At 45.5% G+C, this 15750-nt stretch overlaps 1 protein-coding gene across 2 annotated transcripts in view; it reads left to right on the forward strand.

Moving 5' to 3' along the window:
* The first annotated feature begins 9117 nt into the window (after positions 1-9117).
* Positions 9118-15750, forward strand: part of PABPC4 (poly(A) binding protein cytoplasmic 4) — a 49745-nt gene continuing 43112 nt past the window's right edge. Inside the window, exon 1 of one of the 2 annotated variants that reach the window (XM_077296166.1) lies at positions 9118-9733. In XM_077296166.1, coding sequence (XP_077152281.1) covers positions 9541-9733 — 193 coding nt within the window. In that variant the 5' untranslated portion in view covers positions 9118-9540. The remainder of the gene's footprint in view (positions 9734-15750) is intronic. The other variant, XM_077296167.1, reaches the window with a different exon arrangement.

Raw genomic sequence — 15750 nt, forward strand, 5'->3', positions numbered from 1 at the left:
CCAACACAGAAGAATGGACCTCGGAGATGACTCTACTGGTCCAATCATCCGGAACAAACAGTCTTTCTGGTGGACAACGATCCGGTTTATCCACCTGAAACTCCTGCAATGCACGTCGCAAGTCTGGGGATACGGCGGACAATATTACCCCATCCCTAAGGATACCAGTAGGCCCAGAGTCTCCAGGAGAGTCAGGCACAAAACTCCTGGAAAGAGCATCTGCCTTCACATTCTTTGAACCTGGCAGGTATGAAACCACGAAATTGAAACGAGAAAAAAACAACGACCAACGAGCCTGTCTAGGATTCAAACGCCTGGCAGACTCAAGGTAAATGAGATTCTTGTGATCAGTCAAGACCACCACACGATGTTTAGCACCCTCAAGCCAATGACGCCACTCCTCAAATGCCCACTTCATGGCCAAAAGCTCCCGATTACCCACATCATAATTGCGCTCGGCGGGCGAGAATTTTCTAGAGAAGAATGCACATGGCTTCATCACCGAGCCATTAGAACTTCTCTGTGACAAAAACGCCCCCGCTCCAATCTCGGAAGCATCAACCTCAACCTGAAAAGGAAGTGAAACATCTGGTTGACACAACACAGGAGCAGAAGAAAACCGGCGCTTAAGTTCCTGAAAGGCCTCCACGGCCGCAGGAGACCAATCAGCAACATCAGCACCCTTTTTAGTCAAATCAGTCAAAAGTTTAACAATACTGGAAAAATTAGCAATGAACCGACGATAGAAATTAGCAAACCCCAAGAACTTCTGAAGGCTCTTAACAGATGTAGGTTGTGTCCAGTCACAAATCGCCTGAACCTTGACGGGATCCATCTCAATAGTAGAAGGAGAAAAAATGTACCCCAAAAAAGAAATCTTCTGGACTCCGAAGAGACACTTTGAGCCCTTCACAAACAGAGAATTGGCCCGCAGAACCTGAAACACCTTCCTGACCTGTAGAACATGAGACTCCCAGTCATCAGAAAACACCAAAATATCATCCAAATACACAATCATAAACTTATCCAGATATTCACGGAAAATATTGTGCATAAAGGACTGAAAGAGTGACGGAGCATTGGAGAGTCCAAAAGGCATTACCAAATACTCAAAATGGCCCTCAGGCGTATTAAATGCGGTTTTCCACTCATCACCCTGTTTTATCCGCACCAGATTATACGCACCGCGAAGATCTATCTTAGTGAACCACCTAGCCCCCTTAATGCGAGCAAACAAATCAGTCAATAATGGCAATGGATACTGATACTTGACTGTAATCTTATTCAGAAGGCGATAATCTATACAAGGCCTCAGGGAACCATCTTTTTTTGCCACAAAAAAAAAACCTGCTCCCAGAGGGGACGAAGATGGACGAATATGTCCTTTTTCCAAGGACTCCTTAATATAATTCCGCATAGCAGTATGCTCTGGCAGTGACAGATTAAATAAACGACCCTTAGGGAACTTACTGCCAGGAATCAATTCTATAGCACAGTCACAATCTCTATGCGGAGGGAGCGAATTGAGCTTAGGCTCCTCAAAAACATCCCTATAGTCAGACAAAAACGCAGGGATCTCAGAAGGAGTAGATGAAGCGATTGAAATCGGAGGTGCATCATCATGAACCCCCTGACATCCCCAGCTTAACACAGACATTGTTTTCCAGTCCAGGACAGGATTATGAGTTTGTAACCATGGCAGACCAAGCACTAGTACATCATGTAAATTATAAAGTACAAGGAAGCGAATCACCTCCTGATGAACGGGAGTCATGCGCATGGTCACTTGTGTCCAATACTGCGGTTTATTCATAGCCAATGGTGTAGAGTCAATTCCCTTCAGAGGAATAGGAACTTCCAGAGGTTCCAGACTAAAACCGCAGCGTTTAGCAAATGACCAATCCATAAGACTCAGGGCAGCGCCCGAATCCACATAGGCATCGACGGAAATGGAAGACAGTGAAAAAATCAGAGTCACAGACAAAATGAACTTAGGCTGCAGAGTACCAATGGCAAAAGATTTATCAACCCTTTTTGTGCGTTTAGAGCATGCTGATATAACATGAGCTGAATCACCACAATAGAAACACAATCCATTTTTCCGCCTATAATTTTGCCGTTCACTTCTGGACTGAATTCTATCACATTGCATAGTCTCAGGTGCCTGTTCAGAAGACACCGCCAACTGGTGCACGGGTTTGCGCTCCCGTAAACGCCGATCAATCTGAATGGCCATAGCCATAGACTCATTCAGACCTGTAGGCGTAGGGAACCCCACCATAATATCCTTAATGGCCTCAGAAAGACCATTTCTGAAGTTTGCAGCCAGGGCGCACTCATTCCACTGAGTAAGCACCGACCATTTCCGAAACTTCTGACAATATATCTCCGCTTCATCATGCCCCTGAGAGAGGGCTAATAAAGCCTTTTCAGCCTGAATCTCCAGGTTAGGTTCCTCATAGAGCAATCCCAATGCCAGAAAAAACGCATCCACACTGAGCAATGCAGGATCCCCTGGTGCCAATGCAAATGCCCAATTCTGAGGGTCGCCCCGCAGGAAAGATATTACAATCTTGACCTGTTGAGCAGGGTCTCCAGAGGAGCGAGATTTTAAAGAAAGAAACAATTTACAATTGTTCCTGAAATTCAGGAAGGTAGATCTATCTCCAGAAAAGAACTCTGGAATAGGAATTCTAGGTTCAGACATGGGAGTGTGAACAACAAAATCCTGTATGTTTTGAACTTTTGCCGCGAGATTACTCAGGCTGGAAGCCAAACTCTGGACATCCATGTTAAACAGCTAAGATCAGAGCCATTCAAGGGTTAAGAGGAGGTAAGAAGCAGCTAGACAGCAATTAAGGGCTAGGCAGCAAAACTCTGAAGGGAAAAAAAAAAAAAAAATTTCCCTTAAACACTTCTCTATCTCCTGCTTCAGCCCAAACAATTAACACTTTGTGGGCCGGCTATACTGTCATGAATCTCAATGGCTAGGGATAGCACAGGACAAGCAAAGTACAAATATATTACGGACGAGCTCTAGGGTGATGGAACCTGGGCTGACCGCTGCCCTACGCCTGACAAACGCAACTAGAGATAGCCAGGGAGCGTGCCTACGTTGGTTCTAGACGCCACGCACCAGCCTAAGAGCTAACTAGCACTGCAGAGAAAATAAAGACCTCACTTGCCTCCAGCGGAATGAACCCCAAAAGATATAGTTGCCCCCCACATGTATTGACGGTGAAATGAGAGGAAGGCACACACATAGAGATGATATATATAGTTTTAGCAAATTGAGGCCCGCTGTAAACTAGAAAGCAGAACGATACAAAAGGGGACTGAGCGGTCAGCAAAAAACCCTAATCAAAAAAAACCATCCTGAGATTACAAGAACCCATGTGCCAACTCATGGCACATGGGGAGAACCTCAGTCCACTAGAGCTACCAGCTAGCATAGAGACATAATAAGCAAGCTGGACAAAAAACCAAACAACTGAAAATCAGCACTTAGCTTATCCTGAAAGATCTGGGAGCAGGTAGGCAGGAACCAAACAGAGCACATCTGAATACATTGATAGCCGGCAAGGGAAATGACAGAAAGGCCAGGTAAAATAGGAAACACCCAGCCACTGATGGACAGGTGGAAACCAAAGGCCGCAACCCACCAAAGTCACCCAGTACCAGCAGTAACCACCAGAGGGAGCCCACAAACAGAATCCACAACAAACCCCTAAGTGTTTCATTACAGTTTATAACGCAGAGCCGTGAAAATAAAAAATTATTTTTTTCCACAAAAATTATTTTTTAGCCCCCAGTTTTGTATTTTCCCAAAGGTAACAGGAGAAACTGGACCCCAAAAGTTGTTGTCCAATTTGTCCTGAGTGCGCTGATACCCCAAGACTCGACCGTATTTCTCGCATGTGTCATTCCGGCCTAATAGTTACCTGCAGAAACAGATATCCTCCTAATTTAGCCTAATCTAAATCCAGAACACAGCGAAATACTTCCGGGACATAGTGCGCCGGCGCATGCGCACTAATGCTTTTCGGCTTTGCCAGCAGTTGGGCAAATCATACTGCGCGTGCGCGAGGCAAGATTGCCTTGCGCAGGCGTGTTTTACGGAGGACAGCGAATCAACTTCAAGCCAATATTGCGGCCAGCCTGCAGTCAGCGGGAAAGGAAGGGGTGAATAAAACACCCAAAAACACCGCCCATCGGACCGAAAAAAGGTTCCGCCAAATTCAGGTGACAGGTTCCCTTTAAGTTTATAATTCTACATGTGTTAATTCACAGTTTTGAAGCCTTCAGTGTGAATTTACAATTTTCATAGTCATGAAAATACAGAAAAATCTTTAAATGAGAAGGTGTGTCCAAACTTTTGGTCTGTACTGTATCTATATGTACACTGCTCAAAAAATAAAGGGAACACTTATAGTCTGTTGTTTAACTCCAAGTAAATAAAACTTCTGTGAAATCAAACTGTCCACTTAGGAAGCAACAATACATTTCACATGCTGTTGTGCAAATGGAATAGACAACAGATGGAAATTATTGGCAATTATCAAGACACACTCAATAAAGTATTGGTTCTGCAGGTGGGGACCACAAACCACATCTCAGTACCAATGCTTTCTGGCTGATGTTTTGGTCACTTTTGAATGTTGGTTGTGCTTTCACACTCGTGGTAGTTTGAGACGGACTCTACAACTCACACAAGTGGCTCAGGTAGTGCTGCTCATCCAGGATGGCACATCAATGCGATTTGTGGCAAGAAGGTTTGCTGTGTCTGTCAGCGTAGTGGCTGGAGGTGCAACCAGGAGACAGGCCAGTACATCAGGAGACGTGGAGGGGGCCATAGGAGGGCAACAACCCAGCAGCAGGACTGCTACCTCAGCCTTTGTGCAAGGAGGAACATGAGAAGCATTGCCTGAGCCCTGCAAAATGACCTCCACCAGGCCACAAATATGCATGTGTCTGCACAAACGGTTAGAAACCGACTTCATGAGGATGGTCTGAGTGCCCGACGTCCACAGATGGGGGTTGTGCTCACAGCCCAACACTGTGCAGAACGCTTGGCATTTGCCACAGAACACCAGGATTGGCAAATTCGCCACTGGCGCCCTGGGCTCTTCTCAGATGAAAGCAGGTTCACACTGAGCACGTGACAGACATGACAGAGTCTGGAGATGCCGTGGAGAGCGATCTGCTGCCTGCGACATCCTTCAGCATGACCAGTTTGGCAGTGGGTCAGTAATGGTGTGGGGTGGCATTTCTTTGGAGGGCTGCACAGCCCTCCATGTGCTTGCCAGAGGTAGCCTGACAGCCATTAGGTACCGAGATGAGATTCTCAAACCCCTTGTGAGACCATATGCTGGTGCGGTTGGCCCTGGGTTCCTCCTAATGCAGGACAATGCCAGACCTCATGTGGCTGGAGTGTGTCAGCAGTTCCTGCAAGATGAAGGCATTGAAGCTATGGACTGGCCAGCCCGTTTCCCAGACCTGAATCAGATTGTACACATCTGAGATATCATGTCTTGCACCATCCACCAGTGTCACGTTGCACCACAGACTGTCCGGGAGTTGGCGGATGCTTTAGTCCAGGTCTCGGAGGAGATCCCTCAGGAGACCATCTGCCGCCTCATCAGGAGCATGCCCAGGTATTGTAGGGAGACCATACAGGCACGTGGAGGCCACACACTACTGAGCAATCATTTCCTTGTCTTGAGGCATTTCCATTGAAGGTGGATCAGCCTGTAACTTCATTTTCCACTTTGATTTTGAGCATCATTCCAACTCCAGACCTCCGTGGGATATTAGTTGTGATTTACGTTGATAATTTTTAGGTTTTATTGTTCTCAACACATTCCACTATGTAATGAATAAAGATTTACAACTGGAATATTTCATTCAGTGATATCTAGGATGTGGGATTTTAGTGTTCCCTTTATTTTTTTGAGCAGTGTATATTTATATTACACAACTACAATTTCCAGAATAATCACTTGAACTAATCACTTGTAGCTCCACACAGCAGTATAAGAGTGTTAACTGTACTGTCTGAACCACAGGACAGCCCAAATTGATAGTTATGACTTCCATCATCTTGTGTGGCAGTCTAATGGTAAAGACTGGTAATGTCACATGATTTTTATAAGAGTGTGACAGCTATTTTGACTATTGTGACAGATGCTTGTGGATGCAAGGGATGAAGTGAGAGCTGGAGAGTGAAGGTTAAGTATAGTTACAGGCACACCTGGTGAGGTGGATTCTCTCTGCTGTAGGTCTGAACGTGCAGCATGGGCCCTAGACTATGGTGCAGGGTAACTTATCTCGACGGTTGACACTTGGATCAGCGAGGACCAGAACAGCAGAGTATGGAGTACAGAAGACAAAGAAGTGGAGCAGGTAGCACCAGATAAAGCTGAGCCAAGTGTGCAGATATCACAAAGGAACAGTAACTGTATAGGAAACTGCCATCTTCAGTGAGAATACGGTTTATCACAGGAACACAGACATGTATACATGTACTGTATATGCAATTTAGTATTTTACAAAAAGGATACAGTTAATCACAGGAAAGACAGAGTAGCAAATACTGTATGGTATCGTGGTTAATAGCTACGCTGTATGCAAACTGGGACTTGCAGCCCAAAAATGGTTAGTGACCTGCACACACTTAGGATAACATACAACATATTCTTGGATGCCTTGTTTACATTAAGGCCACTAGGAAGAAGCCAGGCTCTGTAATGTTGGTGAGGGGAATCGGGGTGTCTAACCTTGTTGGGTGCATGTTAGGTGCATTTATGCACTTATATAGTGCTGAGCAGCCTGTCTGCTCTAATAGAATGGGGGTCACTAAGAGGATATAAGCCGGCATGGTCCATACACGGACGTCCGTGCACATCGATCCAAGCACAGACCGCATTGAATGGACTGGCAGCGGCTCTCCCAACAGCTTTATAGAAATATATGAAGCGATCATGCTCCGCTTGGGATTCTTGCGGCCAGTCAGTTCATTACAGTCTGTGATTTGACCGAATTGCACAGACGTTTGAATGATCCCTTACAGTCAATGGGAGAGTTTCTAACTCTTATCTGTCTTTTTCTGAGCTCCTTTCAAATGCTTTATGACCACAGAACACAAAGGTGAAATGTACTGGGAAGCAAAGAGCCTGTGAAAGTAAAATAGTGCAAACATTTTAATGAACTCAATTGCAAAAATGATTTTTAGCCCCAAATACATGCATTTAAATTAAAAAATTGTCTCTAGGTGGCCAAATCTTTGAGCCTACATATTTGAAAAGTAACTCTATGCATAAATATGCCACCTAGGTTCCTCCAATACCTCTTTAAGGAGTTGGCCTGTCTTAGGGTACAAGTCTACTGTCACTCTATGTGACTGTAGACTTGTGAATCCTCAAGCACGTGCACTGCGAGAAATCTCTGCTGTCAGGCAGTCATGTGATGGCAAGTATGTGATTTGAACATTTCCAGTCACATTCCGACTAGACGTGTCTGGCCTCGCTCAATACACTGGCACTGAGCAAAGCTGCCTAAGTCTAGTCAGCACGTGTATGCAAATCATATACCTGTAATCACATGATCACCCGTTCCCCGCACAGGAGAAGCGTCACCGTGCAGTGCAAATGTACAAGTCTACAGACACATAAGAGTCACTGCAAGCTTGAAATGGGTTTCCCACTACTAGGACAACAACCCTTTCATGATCTAAATGTTTGGCCCCGATAAAATAAAAAAGCCTATGCTCACCTCCCGTGCAGGCGCCGTTCCAGCCGTATCACGTTCCTGGAGCTCGGGTGGTTGTATGACAGGTGGTGCCCGATGCCCAATCAGCGTTACTGTTACCACCTTCGACCGAATTGAACATGAAGAGGAAAATCAGAGATCAGCTGCAGCCCGGACTTCCTCTCATGTTCAGTTTGTACCAAGGTGGAGACAGTAACGCCAACAGTGATTGGCTGATCACATCAACCACAGTAGGACACTGCTAGAACAGCGCCAGCATGGGAGGGGAGTATAAGCTTTTTTTATTTTATTGGGACCAAGTAGGGTGTCCTAGTAGTGCACAACCCTATAAACAAAGTAGATGCAACAGCAAACCTGCACGATACACCAACACCTGGCTCACTCTTAGGAACATTACCATGCTTTTCCACTGAGCCACATACATACTAGCATCCCTGTGTGGAACATGGCTTTTGCAGGTGCCGAGGCAGTTGTCTTCTGAAGCAGGGACCTCTGACAATGTAAGGCCGGGTTCACACTTGCGTATGGGGGCTTTGCGGATGGCAGCGTACTTCCTCCATGAAATTCCGCCGTTTAGGTCCGCCTACTCTGCATGCATCCTGCGTACCTATCTTTAACATTGGGTACGCAGGACATGCGGATGCGTCCGCATGCGGCGATTTGAGGTGTGCGGCGACCATACGGGAATGCAAAATTTTGCATTCCCGTACGGTCGCTGCACACCTCAAATCGCCGCATGCGGACGCATCCGCATGTCCTGCGTACCCAATGTTAAAGATAGGTACGCAGGATGCATGCAGAGTAGGCAGGGTTTCAGGGAGGAAGAAGGGAAGTACGCTGCCATCCGCAGCTCTCATGTACGCAAATGTGAACCTAGCCTAAGTTGTGTACTTGCGCACTGTTAGTTTAGTGAACACACACTAGTGTATTATGGACTGCTCACTACTACCACAAACAGTTTTAGACTCAGGATCGACCTTGACTAGCTAGAGGAAGTAAAAGTCGTCCGTTAGTCTGTGACTAGCACAAGTGTGCAAAGAAAATAACCACTGGATGGCACCGGAGTTCTAGTACCACAGTACACGAGTGGGAAGAATTTGACGCATGCGCACACCTCTCAGTTTTTCTAGTCATGCGTCAACGGCTTCTAACAGATCACAAAACAAAAAAAAAACACAAACCGGAAAGATGAGTTAAACAAGCGGAAACCGAAAACTGACACACGCCACTAGCAATATGGCGCGTTGCTACTTGCTATATGGTTGGCGCGCACCAGAGGGCGCTGTGACTAAAGGGCTAGGCCGGTGCACCTGCGACCTGGATATAAAAGCCGTACTTCCAGCTATTGTCGGCCTCTCTTGTACTCGCTGCCGAGCGGGGTGCCGGCTACAAGGTGCTTTCCTGAGGGCGACCGGGGCGCAAAGCTAAAGCTATAAATAAGAGGGGTAACTACAAGACACACACTGCTCGGTACACGGGTCACTTCGCAAGACTGTAACCCCCCGGTCTCTCCACGGAACGTCAGCCGGTCAACTGCTCCTTGCCCGTCACGTTTCATCTAGTGAAAGCACCATAACCAAGCACCAGCCTGAGCACATGACTCTCTCATCACAAGTATAACTCCGCCGAGCCCGTACTATCGGCTTCCCTCGGTGTGGTCGTGCAGTAACCGCCCTATATTCCCTGTGGCTGCCGGTGACCCAGGCGCCTTCCTAGCCGGTGACTTCTGTGGAGATCCCCCGGGCCTGTAGTGCGGTGTAACCTGGTCGGGTGATGCACACAGCCACCAGCAGTTATCCTATGGCCTCCCTCTATGTGGGTGACCTCCATCCTGATGTCACAGAAGCCATGCTCTATGAGAAGTTTAGTCCAGCTGGGCCAGTGCTGTCTATACGGGTGTGCAGGGACATGATCACAAGAAGGTCTCTTGGTTATGCCTATGTCAACTTCCAGCAGCCTGCAGACGGTGAGTATGGCTGTGTTGGCTCACTGACTGGCCAATATGTCATTGTCATGTCGCTCTAATGTGCTTGGCTTTGTGTGTGTTGCTGCCGATTTGTTTCAGCCCATCTGACAGCACTGTGTCCGTGCCCACCATCGGGCACATGCACTTAGAAGAAGTGTGCCCGGACACTGACCACAGTCAGGATGGAGCCTGAAGCATCCGTCACCATATGAACACCGTAAAAGTGGAATAGGTTTCTCTGTAGTTGCCCCCTAAATAGGAAAGCAGTCTGCTGTACTTTCCATATAGTCAACACTCCCAGAACACAAATGTTGGCCTCTGGTGAATGGAGGCCTCTGGGGATGTTCCAGGATATGTCGGAAGGGTACTAAGACTGTGTCTTTTTGCTGAGGTTTTGGAATGGAAAGCTCCCAAGTTTTTTTTAGGAGGATTTGCAGAGTTCCGCTCCAAAAAATCTTCCCACCCCCCAAAAAAACTAAGTGTGAACTTAATCTTAAGTCTTACACAGCCTTATGTAGTGGTGTTCTAATACAGTGCCCAGACTACCTGCATTTGTTTTATTGTTTTTTTTCTTGAGCTTTGCTGATTTCTTTATTGAAATTACCTTTCAGGTAGGCAGGGGTGGTTACTCCACGTTTAATGATAACTGTTGCTCATGCTCTTATCCTGGCAGGTATCAATAAACATGTCTCCAACCCTGCTCACCTCCGGATACAATGTGAATGGAGGCAAAATAAACCTTTCAGTAAAAAAAAAGTTGCAGGCAGCAATTCAGATAAAGTACAAGAGAGAGGCCTGGATGTCTTCCTGGAGCGTAACAATATTGTATCTTAGTTATTAGGTTCTTTAGAAGGACGTAGATCTGGGGATTTATTCTGACGGAATATAGGATGAACTGGATGGACAAATGTCTTTTTTCGGCCTTGCTAACTATGTTACAAATTATTCATTTATACCCCATTCATCACTGAAACGCCAATCCTACCTTCTGATTGACTTGACTGCAGTCATGATATCCCATAAACTGATGATGCTACAGACAAACCGCTGTAACTGACTGTCCAGACTAAGTACAGGCACCTGAAGCATCATGGCAAGGCCAAACATTTTAAGTGCACCTTCCCACTTGCTTGTTTTTCCTAATCTCCACCTACCCTATCTTCTTTGACAGTTCTGGCTTCATAGAACCAGGGAAGGGTGGGGATAGGTGGAAGGTGTATATAAATAATTGGCCCTGCCACGAAGCACTTGGGCTATGTGCACATGGAGGAAAAGAGGTGCAGAATTTTCGGCACAAAATCCACATCTACTGGCAGAATCCGCAGCCACGGATTTGCCCCGTTTTTTATGCGGATTTTGTGCGGATTTTCTGTGGTTTTTGCCACTGCAGAATTTTAACATGGAGGGATGCAGAAACGCTGCAGATCCGCACAAAAGAAGTGACATGCACTTCTTTGAAATCCGCATCAATTCCGCACAGATTTTTCTGCACCATCTGCACAGCTATTTTTTTTCCCATTGAATAACATTATACTGTACATCACAGGGCGGATCTGCAGCGTTTCTGCACGGAAAAATCCGCTGCGGATCCGCAGCAAATCCGCATCATGTGCACATAGCCTTAGTGATGGGACTTGGTTTGAACAGTCATTGTGTTGATAGTCCGTTAATTGCACCTTCTCGCCTGCTTGCTTTCCAACTACCTCCAAACTTCTGTGGCTCTATAAAGCCAGAGCTGTCAGAGGGGGTGCAGAGATAGGTGGGAAGGTGCATTTAAAGTGACCCTGTCAGCAGGATTGTGCACAGTAACCTACACACAGTGTCAGGTCTGCACCATTATACTGAGTAAAATGATACCTTGGTTGATGAAATCAGTCTTGTGGCTGTTTCCTAATCTTTATTTTCGGTTTTGTGTTAATGATATTGCTTGTGCTGCGGGGTGGGGTTGGTGTATGTGGTGCTCTGATTGTATATTCATAACGCTGACAGGTCACTGATCCCTCACTGACCTGCCCCCTAGTTTACATAGTGATACCATCACATACTGAATTAAAGAAAAAAAGCTTCTGAAGGCAGGTGCCAGCCGTGGCACCTGCGCTGCAGTATAATCGCATGGTTACTTGGCACTTATTCTCTTTTGCAGATTTGCTTGAGTGAGGAAAGTCATTTTGAAAATGGCGCCTGCGCAGTAGCAGCTATTGGTTTGTATAGAGATTCGATAGGTGCTGGCAGCGCCATCTTGCTGGAGAAAAAAAAGTCCTTCAAGATGGCGCCGCCTGCGCATTAGCAGCTCTTGGAGATCGCCAACAGCTGCTATTGTGCATGCTTTTTTCTCCTCGCTCAAGTTAATCTGCAAAAGGGATTAAGTGCACAGTAACCATGCGATTATGCTGCAGAGCAGATCAGTGACCTGTCAGCAGGCTGCATTATGAATATCTAATCAGAGCACCACATATACCGTCCCCGCCTCGGGGCACGAGAATGTCATTAACACAAAACTGAAAATAAAGATTACAGAACAACCACAAGACAAATTTCATCAACCAAGGTATCATTTTATGCAGTATAATGGCAGCGACCTGATACTTTGTGCAGGTTACTATGCACAATCCTACTGACAGGTTCCCTTTAAATGTTTGGCCCTGCTATGATGTTTCAGACACCTGTACTTAGTCTGAACAGTCATTCTGTGCTGACAGTCCCTTTTAATGGGCATTGATGACACATGCACACCACACTGAACTGCAAAAGTGTTTTTGCATCTGATGCCACTATGCTCTTGTGTTGGTCACATAGGTGTGGGAACTGCGTGTTATCACCAGGGCTGTGGAGTCGGTAAACCTAACCTCCGACTCCTCAATTTCCATGACGCTGACTCCGACTCCCTCATACCAGGGCTGTGGAGTCGGTAAGCCAAACCTCCAATTCCTCAATTTCCATGACACCGACTCCACCAAAATGGTCTCCGACTCCACAGCCCTGGTTATCACTAATTGTCATTTTGTGCCTCTTGCATCTAGAAAGATTGGCAAGTACAGGTACAGCAGATAGTAAGCGTGCAATACCCACTATTCTCCTGCACTTGTAATAGCAATCTTAAGGCAGTCTCAGCTGTGTATTACAAGTTCCAGCCCAACTGTAGGTTTAAAGTTTCATACTGACTGCTTCAAAGATCCCAAATTCACCCTCAATATGCTTGTCTGAATTTGGTCCTAGGCTGCATTCATATTTTGAACACTTCTTAGTACTGTTTTTTATTTCTTGGACAGCACAGTTCCCCATAGTTTTCTGGATAGTGAGACTCGCTGTGAGTCTTATCTGTTTTGCAGATCTGCCATAAAGTCTGAGTGTCCATATTAGGCCTCTTTCACACATCCATGTCTCCGGTACGTGTGGTGACAGTTTTCACACATACCGGAGACACTGACACACACAGACCCATTCAAATGAATGGGTCTGTGCACATGTCTGTGTGTTTCCACGGACCATGTGTCTGTGTGCCCCACACGTAGACATGTCTGTTTTTTACCGTCGGCACATCCCGCACACTGAGAACACAAATTTATGTCATCCGTGTGACTGGCTTCGGGAATGGGGAAGAAGCGCTAGCGTAAGTGCTGTTCCCCGGCGCCGCGTGCTGAAGACGCTCTTGCCATTCTCCCCTGCTCTGCCGGCGATCGGCGCGAACAGAGGAGAATGAGGAGTTCTAATAAAGTCCGAAGATGACAGCAGGTGGGGGCTTTTGTTACTATTACTCCCATCCAGGCTGAGGAAGAGACCCCACATGCAGCCACCTGTGTCCCGACACGCGTTTTGCGGTTATGCTATTTCAAGGGGAGTGAGCACTATTTTTGGTTGTATATGGCATTAGAACCATTTATTGATTCATATGATGGGAAGACTAACATTGAGATGCCTCTAGCCCGTATAACCATGTATATGTTTTTTTGGACTTTTGTGTTTTTGTGATTTGAAGTTGCCTTTTAATGACACCTTATATATTGTTTAACTTTGTTCTGGTCACAGGTAGATGGGTTTTTGGCCTGTCATTTGTGGTGATTAGGCCTCATCTTCACTTTCAGTTTGTGTCTTGTTTTTCCAACATGGAGACAAGACATTTAGGGCACCGAATTAAGTATACCACGTTTGTAGACCATCTGAATGTCTCAAGAATCTTATATTCCTGCTATGCATTGGGCATTTGTATCCTGTCTATGGTCATTTTAGAAATGCAGGTTTTGCAACTCCTTACACTGAAAGGATAGGTTAATTTTGCTTGTCAGAAGCTATTGAACGTCTTGTCATGATCTTTCCATGTTGGAGAAACGGGACAGAAACTGAAAGTAAAGCTGGTGTTATCACCCCACAATTACCAATGAAAAGGTTCAACTACCCGTGGAGAAATGTTTTTCTGGTTCAGGACACAACATAAACATTCAAAGCGAGAGAGGAGCACAACCACAGATTGACTACAGGGCTCTTGTGGCATAACGGGTGCTCAAGCCCCTGAAGACACAGCTCTGGTATTTGAAGGATTGTCCAAATAGTGGACAACTACTTTAATTATTTTCACATATTTCATTCCACCACCACCTCGCAACTTGAACCTGGTATTTTTCAATCGCTTGTACAATAGAAATATATATTGTTAACAGAGCTGTGGAGTCAGAGTCCCTTTTGGTGGAGTTGTACAGGGTGGGCCATTTATATGGATACACCTAAATTAAATGGGAATGGTTGGTGATATCAACTTCCTGTTTGTGGCACATTAGTATATGGGAGGGGGAATACTTTTCCTGATGGGTGGTGACCATGGTGGCCATTTTGGATCCAACTTTATTTTTTTAAATGGGAAGAGGGTCATGTGACACATCAAACTTATTGAGAATTTCGAAAGAAAAACAATGGTGTGCTTGGTTTTAACGTACCTTTATTCTTTCATAAGTGTTTTACAAATTTATGACCACTTATAAAATGTGTTGAAAGTGCTGCCCATTGTGTTGGATTGTCAATGCAACCCTCTTCTCCCACTCTTGACACGCTGAAGGCAACATCGCAGAAGAAATGCTAGCACAGGCTTCCAGTATCTGTTGTGTCAGATGCTGCACATCTCTTATCTTCACAGCATAGACAATTGCCTTCAGATGACCCCAAAGATAAGTCTAAGGGGGTCAGATCTGGAGACCTTGGTGGCCATTCAACTGGCCCACGACGACCAATCCACTTTTCAGGAAACTGTTCATGTGGGAATGCTCGGACACCCAAGATGGTGCACCACCACATTATGGGTGTCAGGTCCGAGCATTGTCGTGTACTAGAAAACGGGGATAAAATTCCAAGGGCTGTGAAATTGCAAAAAAGGTGCAATCCCACACTTGTTTTTTTTTTTTTTTAGCTTTTTTGCTAGGTTCACTAAATGCTAAAACTGACCTGAAATTATGATTCTCCAGGTCATTACGAGTTCATAGACACCAAACTTGTCTAGGTTCTTTTTTTTTTTTTAATCTAGTGGTGAAAAAAAATTCCAAACTTTGCTTAAAAAAAATTGCGCCATATTCCGCTACCCGTAGCGTCTTTATTTTTCGAGATCTCTGGTTGGTTGAGGGCTTATTCTTTTGTGCCGAGCTGACATTTTTTATACCATTCTGGTGCAGATACTTTCTTTTCATTGCCTGTTATTGCATTTTAATGCAATGTCGCAGCGACCAAAAAAACTTAATTCTGCATTTTGAATTTTTTTGGTTTTTTTTTATCGCTTTGCCGTTTAACGATCAGGTCATTCCTTTTTTTTTTTTTATATTTTTTTTGGGGGGGGCGATTCTGAATGCGGCGATACCAAATGTGTAGGTGTTTGATTTTTATTTTTTTTTTGAGTCGCTCATAGCAATCTGGTATCAACAACCATAGAGGTCTCAAGGAGACCTCTGGTTGTCATGCCGACGGACCAATGACCCCCAATCACGTGACGGGGTCACCGATGCGCGCATTTCTGTCCAGATGCGCTTGTTAAATGCCGC

This window comes from Ranitomeya variabilis, chromosome 3 (genome assembly GCF_051348905.1).
Source record: "Ranitomeya variabilis isolate aRanVar5 chromosome 3, aRanVar5.hap1, whole genome shotgun sequence".
Classification (NCBI taxonomy): domain Eukaryota; kingdom Metazoa; phylum Chordata; class Amphibia; order Anura; family Dendrobatidae; genus Ranitomeya; species Ranitomeya variabilis.